The sequence below is a fragment of the Callithrix jacchus genome, chromosome 19 (assembly GCF_049354715.1).
Source record: "Callithrix jacchus isolate 240 chromosome 19, calJac240_pri, whole genome shotgun sequence".
NCBI lineage: Eukaryota > Metazoa > Chordata > Mammalia > Primates > Cebidae > Callithrix > Callithrix jacchus.
Window position 1 is genome coordinate 5,059,850 of NC_133520.1, and position 24,662 is coordinate 5,084,511.

Below are 24,662 nucleotides of genomic sequence, written 5' to 3' on the forward strand. Positions count from 1 at the left end.
AGACTCTGTGCTCCCAAAAAAGATGAGAAAAGAAAAAAGCTGGGCACGGTGGCTCACGCCTGTAATCCCAGCACTTTGGGAGGCCAAGGTGGGTGGATCACGAGGTCAGGAGTTTGAGACCAGCCTGGTCAAGATGGTGAAATGCTGTCTCTACTAAAACTACAAAAATTAGCCAGGCACGGTGGTGGGTGCCTATAATCCCAGCTACTTGGGAGGATGAGGCAGGAGAATTGCTTGAACCCAGGAGGCGGAGGTTACCGTGAACCAAGATCACACCACTGCACTCTAACCTGGGTGACAGAGCAAGACTCTGACTGAAAGAAAGAAAGAAAAGAAAAAGATAAAAGAGGTCAGGCATGGTGAAAGAGGGACTAAGACTCTAATCACAGCACTTTGGGAGGCTGAAGTGGGCAGACAGCCTGAGGGCAGGACTTTGAGACCAGTCCAGCCAACGTGGTGAAGCCCTGTCTCTACTAAAAATACAAAAATCAGCCAGGCATAGTGACACACACCTGTAATCCCAGCTATTCAGGAGGCTGAGGCAGAAGAATAGCTTGAACCCAGGAAGCAGAGGTTGCAGTGAGCTGAGATCGTGCCACTGCACAGCAGCCTGGGCGACAAAAAGCAAGACTCTGTCTCAGAAAAAAAAAAAAAGAAAAGAAAAAGATAACATAAAAGAGGCCAGCCAGGGTGGCTCACGCCTCTAATCCCAGCACCCTGCGAGGCTGAGGTGGGCAGATCGCCTGAGGTCAGGACTTCAAGACCAGTCTGGCCAGCATAGTGAAGCCCTGTCTCTACTAAAAATACAAAAATCAGCTGGGAATAGTGGTGCACGCCTGTAATCCCATCTATTCAGGAGGCTGAGGCAGGAGAATAGCTTGAACCGGGGAAATGTAGGTTGCAGTGAGATGAGACTGTGCCATTGCACTCCAGCCTGGGCAACAAGAGCAAGACTCCATCTAAAAAAAAAAAAAAAAAAAAAAAAAAAATGATAAAAGAAACAAGAATTACATATTTTTTACAGCCAAAGATTCGAAAAGTTTTTCATCACTTTTCCAAATTCTGGAGTTGAGGGAGACTTAGAGGCCACTAGAGAATGTCCTGAGTTTTAAAAAGGGGGGAAGCATTTGAAATCCTACTTTTTCACTTCTGATTCCTTCACTCTTTCCCTCAGCCCAATCAGCAAAATATTTTGAACCAAATCGGGAAGCTCCCTTACCCAGCTAACTTCTTTTCTTTAATATCTGCTTGTATAAGCTTTCTCAGCGACCAGATCTACCTGGTTAGACAAAGGCTTAGATGTGGCAGGTCTGAGCTAAAAGCCTCTGTGCATTATCCCGCGATCTCACTTCGTTGTCACAGAAGAGTTCGAGGTAGGTGCTGTTTTCCTATTTCATAGTTGAGGAAACTGAGGTTTAAGGAGTTCAGTGGATCACCCACAGGTCCTGGCTAATCAGTGGCTGTCAGGTCTATGGGCAAAGCACAGGCTTTTGATATATAAGCAAAACAGTCTCCTCTGCAAAGAGGCTGGTGTCAACTTCAAATTCACCTAATTCAAGGGACATTGTCTTGGGGACTTTTGTCCTTGAGAAGTGACTCAGTGGTGTTTCAGTGTCTGGGCTGTACAGAGTTCACTCCACCTGGACCGCCCATGTCCACAAGAGGGTTCCTCCCCACGAGAAACCTGTTCTACAACCTCATCAGGTGTAGCCTTAGTCCCTCTTTCACAGCTGAGGGTCCAGATCCTTGGTTCTCTTACGTGAGGTCAGAATCCACCTTATGTAAAATACGAAAAACCTTCCTTCCAGATCATCCTGCAGTGATTTGTTCCTGGTCAGGTGCCCTGGTTGAAGTCCATGGCATCTCCTCCCAGCAAAGCCTGTTTAGGGCCGTTATATCCTGGTCCAGATAAAATAAGCCAGCTAGTTCAAGAAGGGTGGGACCGCTTAACTCAAGTGCTACAAACTGCTTTTGGCTTAAACTGTTTTTAGCTCCAGGAAAGCCCCGGAGAGGGTGCCTTGAGACGTCTCCTGGAATGTTGCCATATGGATGGGCCCAGAAAAAGAAAGATCTATAGGTTTTGACATTATGTATCTGCAAATAGTATTTTACTTGTGCTCATTTTTTTTTTGGAGCAGGGGAGCTTTACTCTCCAGTCACAAGAAATTTTGACAGTGGCAGAGGGGAGGGTGGGATGGCTACTCAGACCTTGGTGTACCTCCGAGGGCTGTCTGAAAGGTGCCCTTGGCACAACCCAAACTCCTGCCTTCCTCTCCTGGTGGAATGTTCAGTTGTTACAAGCTCTTAGCCTTCCTGCTCAGGTAAAAAAATCTGTTTATGGGCCGGGCGCGGTGGCTCACGCCTGTAATCCCAGCACTTTGGGAGGCCGAGGTGGGTGGATCACGAGGTCAAAAGATTGAGACCATCCTGGTCAACATGGTGAAACCCCATCTCTACTAAAATTACAAAAAAATTAGCTGGGCATGGTGGCGCGTGCCTGTAGTCCCAGCTACTCGGGAGGCTGAGGCAGGAGAATTGCTTGAACCCAGGAGGCGGAGGTTGCAGTGAGCCGAGATCGCGCCATTGCACTCCAGCCTGGGTAACAAGAGTGAAACTCCGCCTCAAAAAAAAAAAAAAAAAAGAAAAAAAAGACTAGCTTGGCCAACATGGCGAAACCCCATCTTTACTAAAAATACAAAAATTAGCCACGTGTGGTGGTATGTGCCTGCAGTCCCAGCTACCTGAGAGGCTGAGGCATGAGAATCTCTTGAACCCAGGAGGTGGAGGTTGCAGTGAGCCAAGATTGTACCACCGCACTCCAGCCTTGGGGACAGAGTGAGAATCTGTCTCTCAAAAAAAAAAAAATCTGCTTATGCTTGGCTAATTGTTGATAATTGTTGACAATCTTTTAATCCTTAACTACTCCATTTATCTCAGAGCAGAAGCTATTGTCTTGGGAACTTAGTGCCTGGACGGTGGTGAGCTGGAGTTGAGCGCCAGCTACATTCCAGCTGCCTCTTCATGCCCAGTCTTAACCTCCATCCTGCTGCCTGGGAGCTGACCTCAATGGGGTTTTCACCGGGGGCCCAGGACCTGTGGCTGCTGGTAGGAGGAGTGCAGTGAGGGTGTTTCTTCCCTGGCTTCTTCTGTGAGAGCGTGGCTCAGCTCCAGGTGGCTGTGTCCTGTGACTGTGGGCACTGCTCCCTCCAGGGTACATCCGTACACGACCCAGTCCCAGTGCTGGAATCCTGACAAATGCCCCCGACTCATAGATCCAGACCCTCTTCTGGGAGGAACTTGGCCATGCTTCCTCCTCGGATCACAGAGGACTCCAGGCACACGCTGTTTGTCACCAGTAGTGTGCAGGGCTCCTCTGGCTGGGGTGCTGACCTGTCAGCTGTTCACCTTCTTCACCGACTCCAGGGTGTGCATGTGAGCCTGCCTGGAGGGGCTGGGACAATCATTTACCCCATTAAAAAACTGGCCTATGTTCTTGACTGCAAAAACTCATTATCATAAAAATGCCATGTCCTCTTAAGTTAGCTTATAAATGTAGTGTAATGCTAACAAAAATAGCGATAGGGCTAGGCACGGTGGCTCATGCCTTCACTAGCACTTGGGAGACTAGGGCAAGAGGATTGCTTGAGCCCAGGATTTCAAGACCAACTTGGGCAATATAGTGAAATCCTGTCTCTATAAAAAATATATTAAAAAAAAATTAGCCAGGTGTGGTAGCATATTCTTGTAGTCCCAGCTATCTGGGAGGCTGAGGCAGGAGAATCACTTTGAACCTGGGAGGTCATGAGCTATGATTTACCACTGTACTCCAGCCTGGGCGACAGAGCAAGATCCTGTCTTAAAAAGAAAAAAAGTAATTAGGTTAAAAAATTTTTTGAACTTAGCTGATTCTGATAAGTTTATTTAAAAATTAGATATGGGCTGGGCGTGGTGGTTCAATCTCCGCACTTTGGGAGGCTGAAGTGGGTGGATCACAGGGTCAGGAATTCAAGACTAGCCTGGCCAAGATGGTGAAACGCTGTCTCTACTAAAAATACAAAAATTTGCCTCTATTAGATATTAAAACACATATAAAGCCACAGTAATTAAAACAGTATAGAAGTTGTGCCTGAGGATATACATACATAAATGGCACAGAAAAACCCTAGAATCAGACCTCTGTGCTCCCTGGGGGCACAGTGAGATTCTTCTATGGCTGCTGGGTGTCAGCACCAAGTGGAGGGCCCATCTGTAGCCCCTAAGGTGCTTTTGACAGCATGGATGCCCTTTTTTTTCCTCTCCAGGTTTTGACATTTTCTTCTTTCTGGATTTTCTTTTAGAACTGACTGCTTTTCTTTACAATACATGGTGTTACTGTATTTTCTCTCTCTCTCTCTCTCTCTCTCCCCCCTCCCCCCCCCCCAGTCAGGTCTTAATTTCTCTGGGGAATGAGGTAAGGCATATGTAAATACTAAGCGATTCTGCCTGTCGCTGTAAAGCTCTGACTCCATCTCTCACCTGCCTGAAACCTCAGGCTCACCCTGGACGTGAGCAAGGACAAGTGTCAGAGCTGGGTCACTAGGGGACTCTGCTCATCGTTGGGACAGATGGCGTCTCCGCAGAGGAGGAAGGTGGCTACCAATGGCATCTCCCGCTCCCAGGGCCCTGGCTATGTTTATTACTAAAAGCAGCAGATGAGGTCCTGCTTGGGAGTCTCTTAAGCTGCCCTGTGAAGGTCCTGACCATGGGCTTGACAGACCGGCCATCGCTACATCCAGAATGCACCCACACCCAGCCATGCTTCTGTCCTGGAAGACACTCAACTGGCTCAGACCTGAGAGGCTGGGGATGGAAGATGGATGAGTTTTCTGCCTTGCTTCCTCTCCAGATAAAGCCCATGTGGGTGCCCCACGAGCCTCATGCATAGCCAAGCAGGGGCCGCCTACAGGGTGGAAATTTCAGGGCCTTCCTGGCTGCTTCCTCCACAAATCTCCCCTGCATCTGGTCTTTATTTATTTATTTTTATTTTTTTGAGACAGAGGCTTGCTCTGTCACTCAGGCTACAGTGCAATGGTGCAATCATAGCTCATTACAGCCTCGACCTCCCGGGCTCAAGTGATCCTCCCACTTCACCTTGTAGTGGGACTACAGGTACCTACCACATGCCTGGCTACTTAAAAATACTTTTTCTGTAGAGATGTCTTGCTGTGTTGCCCAGGCTAGTCTCAAACTCCTGGTCTCAAGTGATCCTCCTGCCTCAGCATCCCAAAGTATTGGGATTACAGGAGTGAGCCACTGTGAGCAGCCTAGTCTTAATTTCTACAAGTGGCTCTTGCTCTACGTTTAGAGATCAGATGGGCTGCAAATACCCGTGGGAAAGCGAACCCTTGGATTTAGATGCTTTCGTGTGAAAGGACTGAAAGCAGGTTTATGGTGGAAGATGGGAGTGGCAGGGTTCTGGGAGTCTGCAGCCAGCACTGTTGAAAGGAAATCACCCAGGGGAGGTGGTCCAGGGTCTCAAGGCCAGACTTGCCCCTGTATCTTTTGTTAGGTTGGAGCTGAGATATTTCTGCCTTCCCGGATGGGGACCTCCAGGATCCCTGTGAAAGGCATGCATTACTGGGGGCTCCCTCAAAGCACTGACCTCACTGCTTGATTCTGTCACCTTCCGACACATCTTTTTCTCTCCGGGCACCGGAGTGACCTGCCTGACTCCACCCTCCTGGGTTTCCTCAGGTTCTAGGCGCTTGGCTGCCCTCTCACTCCCCTTTGGCTGCCTTTGCTTCTCCAGCCCAGACCCCGGGGATCTCTCTTCCTGCCTCCCTTCCTGCCCAAGGCTGTGCACTGCCCTTTCTACACTGTCCAGGACGCTCCAGCAAACAATCCCACAGGTGGGGGTCCCTGCTGGCCTGGTGGACAGAACCGGGCACACTGGGCAGGGGCGCTGGTCACCTGGGTGGTGAAGGGTCCCTAGTAGATGGCAGGGGCAGGGGTACCTTTGCTGGCTGTCCCCTCACTGCTCGGCACAGGCCAAATGGCTCCACAGGGCACCCCACAGCCACATTGAGCCTTCAGGTGGTCCCCAAACCAGGAAGGAGTATGATGGAGAAAGATGATGTCCTAGATAGATCTAAGAAGCTGGACCAGAGGTGGGGGGAGGGGCACTGGGTATGTGGTTAGGAGAACTGAATTTTTTTTTTTTTTTTGAGACAGAGTCTCACTCTGTCCCCAGGCTGCAGTGCAGTGGCACGATCTCTGCTCACTGCAACCTCCGCCTCCCGGGTTCAAGTAATTCTCCTGCCCTCAGCCTCCCGAGTAGCTGGGATTACAGGCACCAGACACCATGTCCAGCTAATTTTTGTATTTTTGGTAGAGACGGGGTTTCACCATATTGGCCATACTGGTCTCGAACTTCTGACCTCAGGGGATCCGCCCGCCTTGGCCCCCCAAAGAGGTGGGATTACATGCATGAGCCACTGCACCTGGCCAGAGGACCTGAATTTTGGTCCTGATCCGGCCACTTAAAGTTGTGTGAGCTCGAGTACACTTCTTAATTTCTCTGAGCCTGTATGTTCTCAGCTGTGGAAGGAGGATAGTGATAAGGTGTATCCTCAGTGGGTTGTTAGGATCACGTGAGAGAAGGGAAACCGGGGGTCCATGGATGGGCTTCAGAGACCAAATTTGGCATCCATGCAAATACATGCTCTTTTCTGGGGAGAGCAGTCTGGTATGTCTCCCACTCCCACCCCAAATGGTTAGGAAACACTAGAGACAGAACGTGGTGTTCAAATCCTCACTGTGACCTGGGGAAACTACTCCCTCTGTACCTCAGTTTCCTCATATATAACATAGGTTTAATAATAGACTGTCTCATGGTGTGAGAATTAAATAGAAAAAATATGCAAAGCTTTGAGAAAAGTGTCTCCAAGTGTGTCCTATTTTTATTTGCTAAGTTTATAGGAGTGGGAACTGCGACCCAAGAGAAGTGGAGTCTCGACTGGTACACTGTGTGCCAGACCTTGGCCACATTTGGCAGTATTGCCCTGGAAATGGTGCCAAGGTTGCCCAGGGTGCTGGCTGGTGAGGGGCAATGAGAGAGGCTTGTGGCCGAGCGGGGAGTGTGGAGGAGGGGAGCTGCAGGGGAGTGCAGGAGTGCATATGGGGTCTGTCTCACCATCTTGAGCCTCCCAAAACTCTTCTTTGGAAGCAAGGGGCATCTGAGTAAGAACAAATAAAGGTAACTAGTGAGCACTGGGGAGGCATCGTGGTGTGTGCCCGTGGTCCCAGCTGCTTGGGAGGCTGAGGTAGGAGGATGGCTTGAGCCCAGGAGGTGGAAGCTACAGCGAGCTGTGGCAGCATGACTGCACTCTAGTATAGGTGACATCTTGTGTAGGCGACAGAGCAAGACCCATCTCTTTTTTTAAAAAAAGAAAGTACATTTTTTTAAAAGAGGGGTGAGCACTGAGAAAGGTATAGGTACAAAAGCATTTGCTGGAGACGTGAGTGTGGCCATTACAGAGAGGAGTGCCACCCAGGCCTGAGCGGGTCTCAAGCGGGTCAGTCCAGCCTCCCCTGCACGGCCCTGCAGTGCTGGATTGCACGGCTGAGAACTGCAGCTCTGGGGAGAGGCAGGCCTTGCAGTCCCTTCCCTGCTTTCCTCCCTCACATAACAGAAGGAAAGGGGGGCCTTTAACAACGAACGCCGCTTTTCCCTGCTCCTGAGTCTGCAGCCGGGGCTGTTCTCTCCCTGCACCCCTGGGCAGCAGTTCTCTCAGGGACGCTTACCACTTTTGCACCTATGGCAGATGAGCATTCATGTGTCCATTTGTTCATTTGTTCAGCGACTCTTTAGTGTCATTCTCTCTGGCCCATTCTGGGGCACCCACTGAGCACACTGAAGCCACTTCTGCCTATAGGCCCCTGGGGAATCGTCTCCGAATTCAAGCTTCCTCCACCCCTTCCAATGTTTGGGAAAGGAGGTTTGAGTTGGGTTTTTGAATTGTTAAGCACAGCGGCTGTCCCCTTCCGAGATTCAGGCTACCAGGGTAAGGACTTCCCTGCCCCCAGCAGGGCCCCACGGAGAGCACACCAGGTACCCAGCTCTTCTCTCCACTCCAGCCCGCCCAGACCCCCTCTGAGGACAAGGCACTCCCAGACAGCCCTAATGAATGACTCCTTTAAACTCAGGGTCCTCTGCTGAAAAGATGGATTCATTCAGGGCCATGTCGCTAAATTTCCAGAGCCGGCTCCCCGGTCTGAAGGTTGGCTGTGCGACAGGCCCAGCCCATCCTGGGGATGGGGGTGGGTGGGATGCAGCTGGGTTACTAATATTTGCGGCTCCTGGAGGTTTTCCAAGAGGAAAGCATAATATTTGCTGTGATTTTCTCCTTTCCCTTGCACTACTGCTACCCTTCCTTCACAAACAGAAGTGAGGCAGAGTTGGGAAGCCGGGGTGGGGTGGGGGGGGCGCAGGAGAGGCGGGGCTGTGGCTCTGTCACACTAGAGTGTGACGGCTGCTGACAGTCCTGCAGGCCGGGAGGTGTGTGGGCAGGTGGTGCTGGCTGTCACGGTGACACTTCCCAGTGTGCTCTTGGTAAGGTAAAACACACTTGGTATCACAGCAGCCCAGAGGAAATAACCGGGAAAGTGCTTTTCCTTACTGTTTTCTTTAGTCCCCTTATTTGTAGGCACAGCTGTTTAAAGAAACAAGCTGACCCGTGATGATGCCAGAGCCTCCTGACCTCTGCCGCAATTCCAGAGAGAGATAAGACCCCCCAAACTGGCACAAGCTGGAACAGATGATCCCTTGTTACCTTTAAAACTTTACCATGTCATTATAATGCTAATGTCCTCACCTGTAGAAGAAAATCACTACTGTCTCTGAACGTGTGTCGGAGCATGTGAACCAGAGCAGCTCCATCTTGCATAGGGGCTGGGGAAATGAGGCTGAGACCTACTGGGCTGCATTCCCAGAGGGTTAGGGCATTCTCAGTCACAGGATGAGACGGGAGGTACAGGCCATAAAGACCTAGCGGATAAAACAGTTGCAGTAAAGAAGCCGATCAAAACCAAGATAGTGATGAGAGTGACCTCTGGTCATCCTCACTGCTACACTCCCACCAGCGCCATGACAGTTTACAGATGCCAGGGCAAGGTCAGGAAGTCACACTATGTAACTAAAAAGGGAGGCATGAATAATCCACCCCTTATTTAGCACATACTCAACAAATAACCATAAAAACGGGCAACCAGCAGCCCTTGGGGCTGCTCTATGAAGTAGTCATTCTTTTATTCCTTTATTTTCATAATAAACGTGCTTTCACTTAACTGACTCACCCTGTGTTCACTCTGGAGCAGGATCCCAGAACTCTCTCTTGGGGCCTTGATCAGGACCCCTTTCTGGTAACACATGTCACGCATTGCGTGGAGAGGCACGGTTGTGACTTGCGCCTGAGCGTCTAGAGATCCCTGCCCCTGCACCCTGACCCCACCCATGCTTACCACCTCCCCTGCCACATAACTCCTTACAACTCCCCAGTTCCCATGGCTCAGGGTGGAGGTGTTTTTAGAGTAAGAGCCCTCTCCTTCCCTGTTTCCTGGTCAGGAATAAAACCGCTTGCCTTTTATTCCAACTGGGTGTTCTTTCTTCGCAACTGATACAAAGTAGGGAAGTCTTTTTTTCCCAGCTCATCAGCTGTCCTTAGTGTTTGTATATTTTTATGTGTGGCCACACATCCCTCACCCCATGCTTCTTGTCTGGGGCCCAGCTTGCCCGTGCCTCTGCATACCCGTCCTCCTGCGAGTCCACACTGGAGGATGTGTCTTTCCCCTTCTATCTAGTCTCGGGTTCCTTGTTGGTGCATTCCTGGCTCGGCGCCAGGCCTGTGCTCGGTCTAGAGGAGATGGGGGCTGGCTCTCGGGCATGAGCTCACAGCCAGCAGGAGACAGACATGGAAACAGTGTTGTGGATGATGGTGGTGAGCCTGAGGTTTTGAGTCTGAACAGGGCAGTCTGAACTGTAGGAGGACTCAAGGAAGGCTTAGAGCGGGGAGCAGGGTGAGGAAGAGTGTGGGCACTTTCAGGGAGAGGGAAGGTCAAGTGCAGACACCAGAACAGGCAGCCAGCAGGACTGGCGCGGTGGGGCTGGGCGCTGGGAAGTAGAGAGGGCTGGGGCCAGGAGGATTGCGTTGGACGTCCAGGCCAGGTTAGGAATCTGAACTGGTTCCTGAGGGAATTTAAGCTAAAAGTTATTTATTTCTCTCCCTTTCCCCTTCTGCACCAGACCCTGAAAGCACAATAAAATACTGCATTTTTCAGAATGAATCTCTCCCTGCCTCTTTCTGGGAAACCTTCCTTCCAACTCTCCCTCCCTTTTTTTTTTTTTTGGGAGGCTGAGGTGGGCAGATCACCTGAGGTCAGGAGTTTGAGACCAACTCTCCCTCCTTAATCATCCTTTGGGGTATCTCTCTTAACCCCTTACTGTTCCCTCATCCTGCATCCCAGCTGACCCCTAACATGACCTGAACTCGGATTTAATCCATCTGTGTAGTCATTTGCCTCCACTACTTCCATGAGCTCCCTGAGGACAGGGTCTCTGGCAGTAATGCCCAAAGTGGCTTAGATACAAGTACACGTGCTCCTTCACTGACTCAGGCTTACACCTGAGCACATCCATCAGAAGTCGAAAATGCCTTTCATACACCTAGCCTAAACTGTAAACTAAAAATAAAAGTCCAAGCCCCTTAACTGACTGAATGGGTGCCCCCTTAGCAAGGGGCTTCCAAAGCAGGCCAGATGGGAAGGGAGGGCGCTCAGGCCTCCCAATATCCTCCTCCCTTAGGAGTTTAGGCCAGATGGGAAGGGAGGGCGCTCAGGCCTCAAGATATCCTCCTCCCTTAGGAGTTTAGGCCAGATGGGAAGGGAGGGCGCTCAGGCCTCCCGATATCCTCCTCCCTTAGGAGTTTAGGCCAGATGGGAAGGGAGGGCGCTCAGGCCTCAAGATATCCTCCTCCCTTAGGAGTTTAGGCCAGATGGGAAGGGGGGGCCCTCAGGCCTCCCGATATCCTCCTCCCTTAGGAATTCAGGCGCAGCTGGCCAGCATTCACTGAAAACAGAGACCTTAAGACTCAGGAAACAGGCTCCTTCTAGGAAGGAGACACCAAATTCCAACCAGACTCTAGTAGAGAGAGCATCACATAACAGACCGCAGGCCTGAAAGAAATCCAAGTATTTTATGCCAAAATATATTTTTCTGACATATTTTGAAATGTCTCTACAAAGCTGTCTCTTGTAGGAAAATCTACATTCTACAGCAGGGGTGTCTGGAAGAATTGTCTTGGGCCACATATAAAATACACTAACGATAGCTGAGCTAAAAAGAAAAAAAATTGCAAAAAAAGTCTCATAATGTTTTGAGAAAGTTTACAAATTTGTGTTGGGCTGTATTCACAGCTGCCCTGGGCAGGACAAGCTTGATACAGAGAATCATCTTCCCTTTCTAGGTCTTTTTCTGATCCTGAACAGATTAGCTGAGCATCCAACACCTGTTAAAGGTCTGAACAGAAAATATTTGGTGTCTATTGCCTTTAAGGGTGGCCACATATGAGACTTCATCTGTATGATAAAAACTCTGGTCTCCACAACCTCTTATCTCAACCCAGACACTCCTTTCTATTGATTTCAGGTCTTTTGTTGTTGTTGAGGAAGTCTCGCTCTTGTTGCGCAGGTTGGAGTGCAGTGGTGCAATCCTGGCTCACTGCAACCTCCTGGGTTCAAGCCATTCTCCTGCCTCAGCCTCTTGGTAGCTGGGACTACAGGCATGCACCACCATGCCCAGTTAATTTTTGCATTTTTAGTAGAGATGAGGTTTCACCGTGTCGGCCAGGCTGATGTCGAACTCCTGACTTCAAGTGATCCACCCGCCTTGGCCTCCCAAAGTGCTGGAATTACAGGCATGAGCTACTGCACCTGGCCTTGATTCTAATTCCCCTGTGACTTGGAGCCCCTCCAGCCCCCATGCCTTCCGCATCCACTTCAAGTTGTCTTGCCTTTCTGGATTGATGTCCGCTCTTCTAAAATGTATCAAATCAGGCTGTAAACCAACCACCTTGGGCACGGGCCCTCAGGATTCCCCTGGGCTCCATCACAGGCCTTGGCCACTTGTATTTGGCTCAGAATAAAGCTCTTTAAATCTCTCACAGAGTTTGACTCTTGTTGACACTACCAAGCACCATTGCTTAGCCTCGCCTACCTTAATTGTGCTCAGAACACTTGCAGTAGCCTACAGTTGGGCAAAATTATCTAAGGAGGCAAAGCCTGTTTTAAAATAAAGTGTTGAATATCTCGGTGTAATTTACTGAATACTGTACCGAAAGTGAAAAGCAGCATGGTTGTATGGATGCTTCAAGTCCGGTTTTCACTGAATATGTATTGCTTTCATGCCATTGTAAGGCTGAAAAATTCGTGTCAAGCCATTACAATTCTGGCATCACCTGTAGGCATCCTGAGCCAGAGTCCAGGTGAGAACCGAGGCCAGCCCTGGAATAATGGGGGAACAGAAGAAAATGGAGGCTTGGTGATGAATTAAGGGCCTAGAATGGAGGGACTGGTTGGACTTGGAGAGGGAAGAACACTGTGCAGAGAAGGGATTGTGTTTTGCTTTTGCCTTTCTTGCTGAAGTCTCAGCCCACTGCTCTTCCCATAACAGATGCGCGATAAAGCTGGCTGAGTGGAAGCAGAAAGGCAGCTGCTGGCTTGTGTAAGTCAGGGCTCCCGGGCCCCAGGGCCATCTCACAAACGCTTGGGGGTGAGTGCAGTCCTGAAGCTGCTTCAGCCCACTTATTAAGTCCTTCACTACTGTGCACCTCGGGAAGCCCCAGAAAACACATCCGCCCCACCCACAAACCATAATGAGCTAATGCCCAAGCAGCTTGGGCTATTGTTGGTAAAGGACACGAAGGATCCTGGGTGAGCCTTCACTGATCTCAACAAATAGGATATGGCAGAAGTGATGCCATGTGACTTCCAAGGCTAGACTGTAAAGATGAGACAGCTCCCAGGGCTTTCTCTTGGGACATGAGCTGCTGTAAGATGCTTAGCTACCTTCAAGTCCCTGTGATGGGGAGACCACAGAAGAGACAGAGATCCCTGGAGTCCCAGCTGATCTACTCTTCAGTGGCACCAGACATGTGGGTGAGGGGCCTTCAGAAGACTCTGTCCCCAGCCCCATCTGATTGCAACCACCGGGAGAGAGTCGCCCAGCTCAGCCTAGTCATCCTTCAGAACTGTGAGAGAGAACAACAAAATGCCTTGTGTTTCAAGCCATTTGTTTTGGGGTAGATTGTCACACACTAGATACGAGTGTGACAATACGACTGTAAACGCATAACAGGGAGCCAGGGATAGTAAGATACATCTGCTAACAGAGTCTCCCACCTGGGGGTGCCAGCAAGAGAATGGAGCCAACACTGAGAAATGCCAGTGTCAGGCCAGCCAGGCCACTCCGCTGCTCTGCAGTTCCCACTGTCTCCCTGCTGATGTGTGCTTTGGAAAGTCACCTGAGCTGGGAAGCTGAGCAGACAAAATGGCCTGCCAGGGGAAGCATTCTCCGAGACCCAGGGAGTACCCTTTGCCTCCTTTGCTGTGTTCCTCCCAGTGCTAGTGGGAAGCTTGGAGCTCCCCTCCCACAAGCTCAGCTATCCCAGTAATGCTGCCCTGACCCTGTACATGCAGTGCTTTCTCCTTTCCTACAGTTTTAACTCATAACTGTGGCTAGACTAGACTGAGCAGTGCTGGAAACTATGTTTAGTTTGTCTTCCGCAACTCACCTGCTGACTACCACTGCTATTCCTACCTCTCATAATGCCACTCCCTTGTACCAGGCTCCACAAAAGGCATTCTGTATGCCCAGTGACCCCACAGCACCTCTCCCTTCATTCCTTCTCTGCCAGTGGTTCTCAGTTGTGGGCATTTCATGCACCCCCAACCCTGCCAAACCCCCAGGGTACATTTGGCAAGGTCTGCAGACATTTTTGAGTGCCACACGAGGGTGTGTGGGTACAGGCCAAGGATGCAGCTAAACATCCTATAATGCACAGGAAGCCCCTACAATGAGCAGTTATCCAGTCAGTTGCCAAGGTTGAGGAACCCTGGTGGATCTCAAATCTTACTTGTTTTGTGTTATATTTCTTTAGAACTTTTGTTCCTTTGCTTTCCATGCTGACAGCTAGATAAATGAAAAACAGACCAAGATCTGAAGATGCTCCTGGCTAAATTTCAGCCTTCCTGAGACAACAGCATTTTAACAATCTCCAGCAAACTTGACACCCTGTCCCAAAGAGACACATCTCTCAAGGTCCTAGGCAGCCCAGGAAGGCGGAGAGCCATTTTCAGGCAGCTGTGAGTCTTCGCTTTGAAGGGAGGAGAAGGAACCTCTGAAAAGCCAATTCGGGGCCACCCCTCTGAAACTGACAGGGAGGGGCTTCTGTAGAGGAAGTGCACACCCTGCCAGCGTGCAAGGGCTTCGAGAGGGTGGCTGATGAGTCACACTGGGCCATCCTTTTGTTACTCATTTCACAGCCTGGCAGCAGCGCAGAAAAGGATACCCCCCAAATGGAATTCCCCTTGTTGTACAATCACCCTTCATTTATATCAGGGGCTGGCAGGGGAGGGGAATATCCTCCATTGTACTCATGCCCCACCCTCTCATTAACAAGAGGTCTTCAGCCTCCTTCCCTAAACTGCACACACACCAGAACTGTGAACCACAGTGAGTGACCAGGCCTTGCCTTTCCCCTCTCCCTGTCCTACGTGCAGGAAGGGAGGCCCTAAAAGGGAGGATGGCAGGGAGGCGAGGATGCCGGGGCCTGACGTTCACTCTCCCACACTCGAGTCCCTTGCCCTTCTCAGCTGTGGCTGGACCAGGAGGACGTGACCTGTTGCATGTTTCATCTTTTTTGCGTGCCTGTTCCCTGCAGCCCTGACCCTGCTGGGCCTTTGCCCCCACAGTCACTAGCTGATATCAGAGTAGTATGTCCAGTACCACAGCAGAGGTGGCTGCTCATTCCTGGCTGCCCACCCCCAGGCACAGGCAAACCCACCCTCTGCCTCCCCAATCCCTGCTGTCATCACAGACCCCACAGAAGAAGGGAGGAGGAGGTGGAACCTTGCCCTTGGCCACCAATTCCTGTCTTAACTTCCTGCTGGTGAGGAACTCTCCTTCCTAGCTCCTGGAGAAACCACAAAGGCATATCTATTTCCCGACTTCCTGTGGGGATTCACAGTACTGAAGTACTCAAGTCTCGCTTGGGCTGGGGTAGCAAAATATGGGAGAAACATCATCCCGAGAATGGGCCCAACAAGAATGAATGTTGGAAACTTTCTCACTCTGATCCTCATCCCCAGAAAGACGGAGGAACCCCATGAGGCCCTGGGCTCCAGTGGCACCTTTCTGTCACACAGTCTTAAAGTTCCATACAGGGGCGTGGCTTTGCTCCTAGTCAGAGGAAGCTGGTGGAAAAGCTAAGAGGGCACCAAAACAGGTGAAGGGTCACCCCTGGATCCAGAGGCCCATGAGTAGTGGGCTAGAGCCCTGGAATCCCGCTCTGCATGTCCTGTGGCTTTGCAGGAAAGTATATGGGAAAGAGGGGATTCTTAGAGGGGGTCTTACCACTCCTATTCCTGGAGAGGGGGCAGGGACAGCTAAGGAGAGATTTGTTCTTCAGGCATCTGATGAGGCTGGAGACCACAGGTACCATGGCCAAAGCTGGGGCAGCCAGGGTGGGGCGGGGGCCTCCAAGAAAACAGCAGGTTAGCGGTTCACCTGGCCCTGCTTGTGAGCTGTCTTAGATGCACAGGGAAGGCAGCTGGGAGTGTGGACAGCAGCCACAAGGGAGAAAAGTGGTGTAAGAGAATTTACAAGCAGAAGAGAAGCCAAGGGGACATGATGGCCCATGGACAATGTACCCATGGATAGTGCCCTGGGAGGCTGGTGATGGGGGTGCTTGGACTGGTGGTGAAGAGATCTTTTTTTAAAAAAATTTTTGGGATGGAGTTTCACTTCTGTTGCCCAGGATGGAGTGCGATGGTGCAATACTGGCTCACCACAACCTCTGCCTCCCAGGTTCAAGCAATTCTCCTGCCTTAGCCTCCTGAGTAGCTGGGATTATAGGCATGTGCCACCAACTAATTTTGTATTTTTAGTAGGGAGGGGGTTTCTCATGTTTGTCAGGCTGGTCTTGAACTCCCGATCTCAGGTGATCTGCCCACCTTGGTCTTCCAAAGTGCTGGGATTACAGGTGTGAGCCACCTTGCCCAGCCAAAGAGATCATTTTTAAGAAAAAGAATGGATTTCCTTTCTCCATCAAACCAGCTAATATCTATTTGCTAGTCTTTAAAAATTTTAACTACATGCATACTTTTTATTTTTTTGAGATAAATTTTCACTCTGTTGCCGGGGCTGCAGTGCAGTGACTCCAGAACCAGGCTAGAGTGCACGCTCACAGCAGCCTCCACCGCCTGGGCTCAAGTGATCCTCCCACTTCAGCCTCCTGAGTAGCTGGGACTACAGGCATGTGCCAACAAGCTGAGGGAATTTTTTTGTAGAGACAGAGTTTTGCTATGTTGCCCAGGCTGGTCCCAAACCCGTGGGCTCAAGCGATCCTCTTGCTTCAGCCTCCCAAAGTGCTTGGATTACAGGTATGTACCACTGCAAAGTTATTTAAAAGGCACCACAAATTCCAATAAGCAGGCATCTTACAAAATCTCTGACCAATATTCCCCAAAACTGTCAAGGTCATCAATATCAAGGAAAGACTGAGAGATGGTCACAGCCCAGAGGAACCGAAGGAGACTAGACAATTAAATGGAATGTGGGGTCCTGGATGGAATCCCAGAACAGAGGAAGGACCTTAGGGAAAAACTAAGAGAATCTGCATAAAGAATAAACCTTAATACCAAAAGCATTGGCAACAAAAGCCAAAATAGACAATGGGACCTAATCGAACTCCACAGCTTCTGTATGGCAAAAGAAACAGTCACTAGAGTGAATTGGCAACCAACAGAATGGGAAAAAGTTTTTGCAGTTTACCCATCTGACAGAGGGCTGATATCCAGAATCTACAAAGAACTAAAGCAGATTTACAAAAAAACAAACAAGCCCATTCAAAAGTGGGTGAAGGATACTGACAGACACTTTACAAAAGAAGACATACATGAGGCCAACAAACATATGAAAAAATGCTCATCATCACTGGTCATTAGAGAAATGCAAATCAAAACTACATTGAGATACCATCTCACGCCAGTTAGAATGGCGATCATTAAAAAATCTGGAGACAACAGATGCTGGAGAGGATGTGGAGAAAAAGGAACACTTTTACACTGTTGGTGGGAGTGTAAATCAGTTCAACCATTGTGGAAGACAATGTGGCGATTTCTCAAGGCCTTAGAAATAGAAATTCCATTTGACCCAGCAATCCCATTACTGGGTATATATCCAAAGGACTATGAATCGTTCTACTATAAGGACACATGCACACGAATGTTCATTGCAGCACTGTTTACAATAGCAAAGACCTGGAACCAACGCAAATGCCCATTGATGACAGACTGGACAGGGAAAATGTGACACATATACACCATGGAATATTATGCAGCCATAAAAAACGATGAGTTCATGTCCTTTGCAGGGACATGGATGAACCTGGAAACCATCATTCTCAGCAAACTGACACAAGAACAGAAAATCAAACACTGCGTGTTCTCACTCATAGGCGGGTGTTGAACAATGAGAACACATGGACACGGCGGGGAGCATCACACACTGGGGTCTGTCAGGGGGAAATAGCAGAGGGACAGTGGGGGGTGGGGAGCTGGGGAGAGAGAGCATGGGGAGAAATGCCAGATATAGGTGAAGGCAGCAAATCACACTGCCACGTGTGTACCTATGCAAGAATCTTGCATGTTCTTCACATGTACCCCAAGACCTAAAATGCAATTCAAAAAAAGAATAAACCTTAATAATACTGCATCAATGCTGATTCATTATAACACGTACACCATACTAATGTAACACGTTAATAATAGGGGAAACTGGGTGTGAGGTGTCTGGGACTTCCCGTATTGTCATCTCAGCTTTTCTATAAATCTAAAACCGTTCTAAAAAATAAACTCTATTAACATTTTTTAAGATACCTATTATAAAAATACATTTTTTAATTTATAACTTAAAAAGTATTTGCCAGGTGTGGTGGCTTGCACCTGTAATCCCAGCACTTTGGGAGGACAAGGCAGGGGGATTGCTTGAGCCCAGGAGTTTGAGACCAGCCTGGGCAACACAGTGAGACCCCATCTCCACGCAGACACACACAAAAATTAGCTGGGTATGGTGGCGCATGCCTGTACTCTTGGCTACTCTGGAGGCTGAGGTGGGAGGATCACTTGAGCCCTGGAGGTTGAGGCTGCAGTGAGCTATGATTGTGCTACTGCATTCTAGTCTGGGCAACAGAGCAAGACCCTGTCTCAAAAAAAAAAAAAAAAAAAAGGAAGAAAGAAAAAAATTATTTAAAACACTTAAAAATTCCATGTTTAAAACTGAAGAATACAAATTTGAGCCCTCTGTGTTCATTAGCTCCCCTAGTTTCTCCTGGTTTCAATCTGTGAGTTACCCCAACACAGGCCACGTTTCTCTCTCCTCGTCTCGGCATTTCCACCCTTAGAATATGAACTTTTCAAGGACAAGGATCTGGTTTCCAACCCAACTTGTTTTCTTTTCTGCCTTTTCTCTTCCTCTACTATCCTCTCTTTCTTCTGCAATTTGGTGAAAGGACTTTTCACATAACTGGAATCAGTAATAATCATCCTGGTCCTTAAATTGGTTTGGGATTCTACAGTGCAGTGTGCCAAGTGTGTTTGCTTGTATAAATCTCACTTTCCTCCACAGCCCTGGGAAGGGAGCCTCCTTATCATTATCCCATTTCACAGAAGAGGAAACTGAGGCTCAGACAGGTTGGGTCCAAATAAGTGGCTAATAAGTGGTAGAAGAAACAGGACTGAAAATGTCCCCATCTGGCTTGCCTTTCCCATGGATCTTGCCCCTTCCCCACCCTCTGCTGAGCTAGAATGTGGGGTGGGGCACCCTGTAGTCAAACAGCTCCCAGTGGGTTCTGGGGGTCCATGTGACATCTTGAGGAGGAGGCACGTTGACCCACCTCTGAAGGGCCTGGGGAACATTTGCTGGGTTACAATGAAATGAGGGTTTTTTTTTTTTTAGATGGATTCTTGCTCTTGTTGCCCAGGCTGCAGTGTAATGAAGTGATCTCGGTTCATCACAACTTCTGCCTCCCAGGTTCAAGAGATTCTCCTGCCACAGCCTCCCGAGTAGCTGGGATTACAGGTATGTGCCACCATGCCTGGCCAATTTTTGTATTTTTAGTGGAGATGGGCTTTCTCCACATTGGTCAGATTGGTCTCGAACTCTCCACCTCAGGTGATCCGCCTGCCTTGGCCTTCCAAAGTGCTGGGATTACAGGCGTGAGCCATCACACCTGGCTGGGTATGCTGTTTCAACAGCCTTGGTAGCCTTGGGCTCTCCCTCAGGAAGCCAGGGGCCTATATGCTCACCTCTGCGTTCCTGGCTGGGGTAGCTGCCTTCATGTGAGCTCTGCGGGCTGTGGGGAAAACTCAGTGGTGACCCAGGACAAAGCACCAGAGGTAGGAGCAGCTCAGCCTTGAAATTATCCGGGTCCTTGAGAGCTATTTCAAGTGGCAAGCACCTGTAAGTACGTGGTTACTACCCCATAATTTCAGAGCCATACTTAGCTGCAGGGCCCGCTGGTGGAGGCTCTGGCTGGGTCTCCAGCCCTTCTCCGAGAAGGGCAGATTTTTCTCTGCTGAGTCAATTCTCGTACAACTATGTTCTGCACTGCAGGTGGCTCATGGTCAGAGCAGCTCTGTAAACATGATTTGAATGGCTTTGGGAAAGCTTGGAAGCTGAGCCTTCTGAGAAGGAGGGTGGGTGATCATGGATTAACCCTTGCTGAGCAGCACAGTAAATAGGTCAGGGAGGTGCACAGGTCTAAGACTGTCACCTGCCCAAATTCCCTGGGTGAACTGAGTAAGGATCAGGGTAGAAAGCACAGGTGGAAAAAATGAATTTTGCTGCGAACGGTTCCTCAGCACAGCACTATGGCAAGTTGGAGGGAGCATGGGTTACGAAGAGTGCAGGATTTACAATCAGACCAGAGTTCAATCCTTTGGCAATTATTAGCTGTGTGGCTTTATACTTACCCTGCCCTCTCTGTGCCTCAGTGTTTTTATCTGTACAGTGGGGTGAAAATATTTACTTTAGATATGGGATGAGTACATGACATACTGCAGTGAAAAAATGCTCCATGAATTGCACACTGTTCTGTAGGTGACAGGTGCTGTTATTACTCTTTGTGTGTGTAATGAAAGAATGATCTTGGCTGGGTGCAGCGGTACACACCTATAATCCCAGCACTTTGGGAGGCCGAGGTGGGTGAATCATTTGAGCTCAGAAGTTCCAGACCAGCCTGCGAAACATGGCAAGACCCAGTCTCTACAAAGAATACAAAAATTTGCCAGGTGTGGTGGCATGTGTCTGTTGTCCCAGGTACTCAGAAGGCTGACGTGGGAGGATCACTCAAGCCCAGGAGGCTGCAGTGAGCCAAGATCCCACCACTGCACTCCAGCCCTGGGGAACAGAGTGAGACCCTGCCTTAAAAAAAAAAAAAAAAAAAAGAGAGAGAGAGAGAGAGAGGCCGGGTGCGGTGGTTCATGCCTGTAATCCCAGCATTTTGGGAGGCCGAGGCAGGTGGATCACAAGCTCAGGAGTTCGATACCAGCCTGGCCAATATGGTGCAATCCTGTCTCTACTAAAAATACAGAAAATTAGCTGGGTATGATGGCATGCGCCTGTAGTCCCAGCTGTTCGGGAGGCTGAGGCAGGAGAATTGCTTGAACCCAAGAGGCGAGGCTGCAGTGAGCTGAAATTGTGCCATTGCACTCCAGCCTGGGTGACAGAGCAAGACTCAGTCTCAACAACAACAATAACAACAACAAAAAAAAAAAAGAGAGAGAGAGAAAGAGAGAAAAAGGATGATCTTGTGGGGCTCTAGCCCTCTAGCACAAGGAATGAGGAATAGCTGGTCAGAAACCGGGGAATGACTTTAGAAAAGCTGAATACAACGTGTCACGGGGTCTTTGAGGTCACGTCATTTACCCTCCTCACTTCTCTGTTTTTGGAAGAGACGGAGGTTCCAGATAGAAGTTCCAGGTAATGACTTGCCCACTCTCCCCACTACCGACAGAGTTGAGTGTAGGCTCCTATCTCTGGCCATGTTGCAGGGTGTTGCCGCCATGGCCTCTGTTCCTGGTGCTTGTGAGACCGTTGGGATTTGGTGATGGGAATGGTCAACGCTCATCACCACCCAGTGCCCAGATGCCAGAATCAGGGTGAGAGTACAGTATACCACATTCCACAGACTGTGATCTAGCTAGAGTTCTCCAAAATAAAAGGCCAAAAGAACAAAATAACCAATAGTGCATCACACACACACATAACCCCCTGAGAAATTACAGACTAGGCACTGATACATTTTTTTTTGAGACAGAGTTTTGCTCTTGTTACCCAGACTGCAGTGCAATGACACGATCTTGGCTCACCGCAACCTCCGCCTTCTGGGTTCAAGCAATTCTCCTGCCTCAGCCTCCCGAGTAGCTGGGACTACAGGTGAGCACCACCATGCCCAGCTAATTTTTGTATTTTTAGTAGAGACAGTGTTTCACCCTGTTGACCAGGATGGTCTCGATCTCTTGACCTCGTGATCCACCCACCTCAGCCTCCCAAGGTGCTGGGATTATAGGCATGAGCCACTGGCCTGGCCGGCACTGATAAATTTTTAAAAGGTTTACATTTCACCTGGTTTAAAATTCCCCTGGGAGAGGAATTTCTCCCCGGAATCTTAAGCTTTGCCGTCTTCTCTCCAAATGACCCAGTGCTTTACATAGGACTTAAATCATACATTTGTTGCTTTCACTTTGACCCTTAAGCTATTATTAAACTTTGAAGCAGATGTTAGACAGTTGCTGGGTTTGTTTCTGGATTCTCTCTCTCTCTCTTTTTATTTTTTTGAGATGGAGTCTTGCTCTGTTGCCTAAGCTGGGGTGCAGTGGCGCAATCTCCACTCACTACAACCCCCGCCCCTGGATTCAAGCAATTCTCCTGCCTCAGCCTCCTGAGTAGCAGGGATTACAGGTGCATGCCACCCTGCCCAGCTAATTTTTTTTGTATTTTTAGTAGAGATGGAATTTTACCATGTTGGCCAGGCTGGTCTCGAACTCCTGACCTCAGATGATCTGCCTGCCTCGACCTCCCAAAATGCTTGAATTACAGGCGTAAGCCACTGTGCCAGGCTGTTTCTCAATTCTCTAAAGCCCCCAGAGTTGGTCAGTTTCCATCAATTCCATTTTCTCTAATGAATAGATTTTCCTGGAGCATCTGCCTTGGGTGCTCAAGGACCTCTGTCTTCTGTCTTTTGTAGGGTAAGAAGAAACGAAATGAAAGGAGTCTTTTCTGCAGGTAAGAATGTGCTCTGGCATCTCAGGAATCTGCAGAGCCTAAGCTCAGACAAGCTTTCTCGCCCAGGTCACTTTCTTCCTCACGGTCAGTCCTAATGATTCACACAGATGCCTTTACATCCCTCAGGGCTGGAAAATTTTCCAGGCCCCCTCCTAGGGATTCTAGCTCAGGATTTAAACATACCCTGGGGTCAGACTAACTGCATTTGTGTACCAGCCCCCACTTCAGCTGTAGGAGGACCTCTCCATCCTCATCTATAATCACGGGGCCTTAGAGATTTTGCAAGCACGGTTCAGCGTCTCACAAACAGTGTATGCACATTAAATGTTAGCTGTTATCTGCTGGTACCAGGGATGTGGGAGTACTAGAACCTCTGCTAGGTGGATGAGGACAGGAAGTACAACTCTAGTTGACTGATTTTGTTACTGGGGAGCCGGCTGAGGCTGATGGCAGGAAACAGATTTTTGGTTTATCAGAGCAAATAATCTGCTCCAGTAATTGTAGGCCCACATTTATTATGAGTAAAAGAACACTGAGGGCGGATTCTATGAGAATCATAAATAACAGCCCCAGGCCCCGTCGCTGGGACTTCCTAGAAGCTTTGGGAGTTTTCATACTAAAGGTGGGGAACCCTGTGGGTTCAAACCCTCAACAAGAAACAAACCTGAACTTGGCTCCGGAAAGCAAGGTTTCGGACAATACAGCTACTCCAGTTAATTTTACTTCAGTGAGCATTACGACTGCCTTGACAACACTCCCATTCCCTCTGTCTTGATACCATGGTGAGCGTGTCTTGCAAACACTGAGAATGTCCTGGTACCTTAACTTCCTTCAGCAGCGAGCATTAGCATTTCTGTCACTTTCCCTGGTCCCTGAACCTCAGAGAACTGATGTCTCAGTGTGGTCATTGGCCTGGGGGAGTCCTACCATCTGGTCCTCGGCCCAGAGACTATTTGGAGAACGACTGATAATACTGGCTCCAGGAGATGCATACCAAGGGGTGGCTGACATTCAGAAGCCCCCGGGCCTCCCAGTGGCAGTATCTCTGTAACTTCAGCAACTCGCCCTGTGCAGGGGACACAGGGGGCCTCATTTGTGTGCCCAAGCTTGGGGCTGAGGGTAGAAATTCCATAGGGCTTCTGCAAATAGAAATTGCCAAGCTGATTGGGAAGGGAGAGAAGCCACGATTGTCCCTCATCTCTTCCACCCACAGCCTTACAACCAAGACCCTCTGCTTGCGCTGAAGCCATCACTTACCCAGAGCTCCTTGGCAGATATCTGTGCGGGTGGCTCCTCCAATGATAAATTGGGGGTCATCGCAGATCTCCTGGGAACGAGACCCACAGAGTGCTGTTAGCTCACCAGGCAGGTGCTTCTGCAGTTAGGATTCCCCCATTCTCCATGGGGACTTCTAACCCCTTCTTCTCTCCCCCTCCCCTCTGGGGAAAGTGTGTCATCATAGTCAGAGCTCTGTGTCATGAGGTCCTCTGACCCTTGCTCCCTGGCCCTGATGGGTGGGTGGGCAGTCCTGTCTGAGAAGGGCAGGCATTGGACCCTACACACTCCAGACTGCCTGGAGCCTCCTTCATTGTGCTGTTTCCCAGGGCACACAGCAGCATCAAGTTCAGCTTTTTCAGCCAGATGTTGAGATCATCCGCACTCTAGAGCCACCCTCTCCACTGGGCTGGCACCCTCTCTCCTCTGTTCCTGCATGCAAGTTGTTTTGCTTGCATGAAATTTCTTCCTTTCCCACTCTCTTCCCTCTTTTTCCATATAGCGTCATATATAGAGGCTTGTCACCTCCTCCAGGAAGTCCTCCTTCCTAGTCTGATCCTCACTCATCCCTTCAAGTCTGAGTCCCAGAGTCTTTGTACTCTACAATTTATGACCTAGGTATTACTCTGAATACCTAACACATACCGTTTTGAGGACAGGGGGACCTAACCCCTCTGAATTCTTCCACAGGGCCATGGAACTTGGAGCATCCACATTATTCTGTACCTGCTTATATCAGAGACTGGGCCTGAAGCTTTATCTCATGCAGCCCTCTCAGGAATGGGTGTTA

General features: G+C 49.4%; 1 protein-coding gene across 1 annotated transcript in view; it reads right to left on the minus strand.

Moving 5' to 3' along the window:
* CAPN2 (calpain 2) overlaps window positions 1-24,662 on the minus strand; it is a 62,377-nt gene that overhangs the window by 32,905 nt on the left and 4,810 nt on the right. The window contains exon 2 of the mRNA XM_035281448.3: window positions 23,855-23,924. Coding sequence (XP_035137339.2) covers window positions 23,855-23,924 — 70 coding nt within the window. The remainder of the gene's footprint in view (window positions 1-23,854; window positions 23,925-24,662) is intronic.